We start from the raw sequence: 6,000 nt of genomic DNA, 5'->3' as shown, positions 1-6,000 counted from the left end.
TTTTTTCAAATATCGAAGAATTTGTAAAATATGTACTGAATATTTGTGCACATTATTGTAATCATTAGAATATATGCATTCATTTCTAAATCAGACTTTAAAGAAAATAAACATCGCGGATTATAATGGCAGCTATCGGCCACGTGTGCGTGACTTAGTCTACTATGTAGACATGTAGAAAATGTCAGGGTTTCCCTCGTAAAACTCTACTTTTTACGACAGACGTTTGACAGAAAAAACTCGAGAGTTTGTAAAAGCCGCGACATTTTATACAATCTCGACACAAAATCTCGCGGATTTAACTCGAAAAAAATGTATACTAAGTATGACGCCCACTTCTAAAGTAATAGATACGTTAAAGTGATGAACTCTTCAATGAAATATAATATGATCACATTTTTTTTAGATTCCGTTGATTTTTTTTAATCCTCTGTTTTGAGAGTTTTTGGCGTATTCGTTTCTACTAGAGCTCCTGATTTTATTCTATAAATTTCGGACATGTTCATGGTAATAATTTTATTGCCTAATTCAATCTGAATAAAGTTCAGATCTTTATTAAGTTTTGTCCTACAATGCTTAGCGTTGACTAGGCGTTCATTTTGATCAGATTTGGGCCCACATAATTCCACAGTCATTTTTCTCTTGGCAGGATCGCTTAAAACTGTCTCTTCTCCTTCAGGCAGGCAGACATGCAGGCATTGCAAACAAGAAGTATCTTTAAAAAAGATACTGCCGAAGTTAAACTGATTAACTTGCATATTTTAGTCTTTTGTTATTCCATGCAAAGTCATATAGAAATGTTAGCATACTTATTAGTTTCCATAACAATGACGTAATGATTTCTTGTTGGGTTATTAATCTTGAAAAATTGAACACTTGAAGATGTATGTGTTTCTAAACAAACGTGTCGTGTTTCTGTATGTGAACTCTATTTCTAGTACCAACATTTACGCAGTCGGACAGGCAATTATTTATTATACATGTAAATACTTGATTAATATGCAAAATATATTTACAAAAATTAAAAACATTATATGAGTTACTCAAAATGTACTAAACCATTTTTACAATACATGTATTAATATATCCTGGGACAAAATTATGTATAAGACAGGGGCGTAACTAGGCGTACTCCTGTACGCCCGTGCGTACAAATAAATCCTGTATTCCAAAAAATCACATGCGCTAAAAGTTCTAGAAAAGTGATAAAAACGGAGGGGTAGTGTGGTCTGGGCAACATATATTCATATAGGCCTGCTAATTTTTCTATCATAAAAAATCATAACATATACAGTAAATACATTAATATCTTTTATTTAAAATGATCTAAATAGAGTATAAAATTCCATCTCAATTGTATGCATTTATTTGAAAGATTCTTGAATAAGTTGGTGAGATAATTATTCTTTGTGGTCAGCAAAACATTGCGATGAGCCATCAAGCAAGTTCCATGTGCAGTTATATCATTATTAAAGTCACATATCTACTAAAGAATTTACTTTATCACAAAATATCTTAAATGAATCCTTTAATGTATTCACGTGAGTTTAATGGTTAACTCAACATAATCTACATGTATGTTATACGTAACGAATTTTAATTAATTTAGTGACATTTCTGAAAGGAAATTTTAAAATATCTTTGCGTTTACTTTTTGATATATTAGCGATGTCTATACGCCGTATAACAGGGGGAAATAGCCAGTTTTATGCTATATTATACGGTTAACGCACGATTTTCCATGTTATAACGTCTGCAGATTCCCGAGTAACGGTGGTTGGTGCCCGAGCCCGGTAGTAGTATTTGGATAAATACTGGCCAAGCACAAGGATTAAATGTATGTGTTTTGTATTAAATATACATCATGAATCTGTTTTAATATTTTATGTTATAATAGCGTGTCATAAAGTCTTCAGAATAAACCCATGTTTGTCCGAGAATCTCACTGTTAGCTGTGGCGTAGTGTGCTGGACTAACGTAAATTCCAGCAGCCCCGGCTTTACTGAAGGAAGCAAGGCTCTGTACCCAAACGTGAGGCATTGTTTGACCCTTTTAGTGGTCATGTCAGTTCTCGGAAACAACTGACTAAAACGTCAGAAATACGTACTATAGACACTGGGCGTATGTCTTGTCTAGGTCTCATAAATGTTTAAAAAGGGCAAGTTGGCAACTAGTGTTTGTTTCTGTTTGTTTGTTTGTTTATTTTTACTTTAAAATTTATTGAATACGGGAGGTTTGTTGCTATAACATCAGTTCGAATGTTGCAAAATAACAAATTTGTGCTGTAAAAATATCAATTATAAATATAAGAAAAGTTTTATGGTATAAATACGTACTTGTTCATTTTACATAATAATTATGTTAAAATTAATAAAAAGAGTTTGAAATCATCACCAATATGTTGTCAATATAGCCTCTAGATAGTCACGAAATGCCAGGATATCGCTTCTCCTTTCCAAAACTTTTCTCGGGGGAGCATGCCCCCGAACCCCGCTAGTTAAGGAGTACATTTCAAAATAGCTCAGTTACGCCCCTGTAAGATATATTACAAAAGTAAAAAAAAATCAAAGATGCATGTCTTAACCACGGTCATTTGCTATAGTATTATCCATTAAACCAATGAAGTGACACCTGTATGGTGCACAAGGAGTGCACATGGTGTGCACATGGTGTACAATTTTAAGGACACTCACTATGTACACAAGGGTTGTACTAATGCAGTAGTATACTTCCCTTATTTCAAATCTATAATTAGATCAATAGGTACAGCATTGAAATATGAATCCGGCTACCCGAGTTCGATTCCCGGGCGGTGCAGTCACTTTCGTTGTGATTGATCATGGAATTCTTTTTACATTCATATGCACTTTACCTCTGATTTGGTATGTCTACAGAAGTTACCAGTTCCCTGAGAAGATAAGGCAGTTATTTCTGACCAATTGCTTGACAGTCTTCCAAGGAACGATGAATGAACTGTGCTCTTGTAAATTCACTGTGGCTTACTACCGTGATTCGAGGGGTTATCCACCAACACCACCGCCATCTTTTAAAAAGATCTACATGAATAATCTGTGAAGTAACAAGCAGCTGATGAACAGACCTGATAAACGGACAATGTGGTTCTGCTTTGTTTTCATTTACACAGAAAAGGCTTCTTGCCATCATATTATTCTTTAAAGTGTCTCAACAGAATGAGAAAAAAATACAACAACTAACATAATAAATTTTGGGTCTTATTTGACTTTGATAGTGTTGATTTTTTTAAGTTGAAGACAGAATTTTATTCTTCAATGATAGTGGAATCAATAGTTAAGAGTCAAGTGTGGCTAGTTAATTTACTTTAGAACAAACATACTGTACGAAATTTGACTAGGCCGAGTCAAAAAAAAAGAGCCATGTCCGAAATGGTACGGTAAAACACGGGGGAAAGTACAGAAAACAGGAAGTAAATAATTAACGTCAACACCGTCAAAATGTCAAAACAAATTTTTTTTGACTTTTTCAAGACTTTTTAACGTAAATGTCGAGCACAAGATATGTAACAATCGATTTCAAAAAATGAGTACTGATACTGAAGGAGAGAATGTCAATTCTTCCGAAAAGGACACTGTCACGTCACACAGAAAGGTGATTAAATGATATAGTTTTCGGACAGGCAATTTTCTTGCATTACTCAGTTACTTCAGGAGTTAAAATTATAATTTCAGTATAATATGAACAAGGCAAAGTCACAAAGCAAGTGCTTTGACAGAAATTATAGTACATTATAATTAAAAGCCATCGGCGGCTACACATTTTATGTTTTCAATACACTTAAAACTGCACACTTTTGTCTGCACAATTACATGTAGGAAGTCGCTAGCCGTACGGGCCCGTATGGCTAGCCAAAAGTTCTAGCAGTACGTGAGTCACGTATGACTAGCAAGGACACACTGTATCGGCTAGCCGTACGGCACTTTTCAAAATTAGATGGAAGTCGAAAATGCATATGTTATTTTATGACTTTAAGAGAGGATTTTAACCAAGAAACAGCAATTGTCTTCGTATGTTAACTTTTAAGGGATTAATCGCCTTGTTGGCTACAGTAAAAAAAGTACGAATATCGATCTTTGTCATCTCAAGACGTTTAGAAAAAATAGCATTTGGTCGCAGTTAAATAACATCAATTTAAAAAGTTTACAAAAATTTTGATGATAATCCGTTTTTGTTTCATTAAGTTTAATTTTTGACACCTTTAAAATAAAAAATTGTTGTTGGGCTCTGATAATTGCGTCAATTACCGACGGTATAGAGTTTGTCCATCATTAAGGAAAGTTTGCATGTCCCGTGAAATGCATTTTAAAATTCTATTGTCAGTCCCTGGGTAGGCTTTAATTAAGGCTTACCGGGGTTTTTTTTGGCCGATTTTATAGCCGTTATTCGGTCATATTCCCAATTGAAAATAGTATGTTTTTTTCCCAATTTTGATACAAAAATTCCCAATCGAAAACTTAAAAAAAAAAATTTTAAAAATCGATCTTTGGGGGAACGTAAAATTAAGCAAATAGCCGGCGTCTAAACAACCCACGTGTTAAGTAGACGCTTGATTTCTTAGTATAAGTTCATCGAGCGTCTTACGATACCGACGACCTTCGAAAGTGAAAGTAAATCAAAATGTTTCACACGTTAAAAAAGCACTGATAAAAACAGAAAAAATGATTTAATGTTTACGCAAGCGACTCTCTCGGAAAAGATTTGTACTTCTGAAACGGTAACGGCAGTACTAATGAGAAATCCTTCAACCGTGACCGTGAGTTACCACAATGATGTTCCTTCTTGGGGTTTTAAAAGTTCTAGCGACGAGTTTAAATCAGATACAATTGTCCCTGTCAATGATCAAATGTTATTAAGTTCCAACAAATACGAGTTGAAGTATGCATTGTTGTTTTATAGTGGTGCAAAAGTTTGGTATTGTTGCAAATTGTGCGAGTTTTTTTTCAGCTACAGATGACAGATAACTCATTATCATATAAATTTGCATGATAGACATTGAGAGAATATTTGTTTTTTGAAATTTATAATTAAGAAATTTTATTTAAAAATAACATTCTTGTTCAAATAAAATTTACCAAATATGTATCAATGTATGAAAAACAGATAAAAACAAAATGATAAGATTTACTAAATTTTATTCAGAGTCAATTACTATATCTACAATGTATGCACAATACAATAACATAACATTAAAATCAACACTGTTATTTTCATCATATAATTTTATTTCCTATTTTATAAAAACTAATAAGAACTATTAGTTACACACTTCTAAAGGTGCTAATTTAGTAATTAATAAACCTGTGTTTATAATGCTTTATTCAAAATTGTTTCACACTTCTAATTGTTCTTATCTGTTATATAAAAACATATTTTATTTAATCAATATTTTTATGGTATTTAATTTTTGGATAACAAAAAAGATGAAATAATATATACATGTAGACTTATAGCTGATAATTCTTTCAGAACTCATATTTATAATTATTTTCCCAGGGAAATTTCACTATATTTATGTCAAAAAAATCTTCTTCATGAATGTAATTGTTTGCAAGTATGTGTTATATTATATATAATATTAACCCATAATGGTATTTATTTCATATATTTATCAAATTTAAAAAAGTGGTGATGAAAACACCAGGGTTTTGAGGGTGAAAACATCCAGGGGTGAAACATCCAGGAGGTGTAAAGTCAAAACACCATACAATAACACAGTTCAAAAATTTGAAAATCAGAGACCTACTTTTGTGAACTAAATCCTATAATATTAGAAAAGGAATATATTGCCTCAGGAAACTTGAAAATGTTGTGGTTTTTTTCCCCCAATTTTGGGCAAAATGCCGCTAAAATTCCCAATCTCAAGGGTATGGGTCATGTTCCCAAAATACTGGAAAAAAACCCTGGCTTATTACTTGATTGTGCTTTTATGTTCGATATTTATTTACTGTATTTGAAAATTATACA

The 6,000-nt window shown here is 32.6% G+C and overlaps 1 protein-coding gene across 2 annotated transcripts in view; it reads left to right on the top strand.

The window, feature by feature from the left end:
- Window positions 1-3,422: 3,422 nt before the first annotated feature.
- The window catches only part of LOC132734760 (rhophilin-1-like), a 43,491-nt gene continuing 40,913 nt past the window's right edge, over window positions 3,423-6,000 (top strand). For both annotated transcript variants that reach the window (XM_060721606.1, XM_060721607.1), the window contains exon 1: window positions 3,423-3,627. In XM_060721606.1, coding sequence (XP_060577589.1) covers window positions 3,559-3,627 — 69 coding nt within the window. In that variant the 5' untranslated portion in view covers window positions 3,423-3,558. The remainder of the gene's footprint in view (window positions 3,628-6,000) is intronic.

Source organism: Ruditapes philippinarum, unplaced genomic scaffold (genome assembly GCF_026571515.1).
Source record: "Ruditapes philippinarum isolate M1 unplaced genomic scaffold, ASM2657151v2 ctg3287_1_1_1_1, whole genome shotgun sequence".
Lineage (NCBI taxonomy): Eukaryota > Metazoa > Mollusca > Bivalvia > Venerida > Veneridae > Ruditapes > Ruditapes philippinarum.
This window is presented reverse-complemented; position numbering and strand designations above follow the sequence as displayed.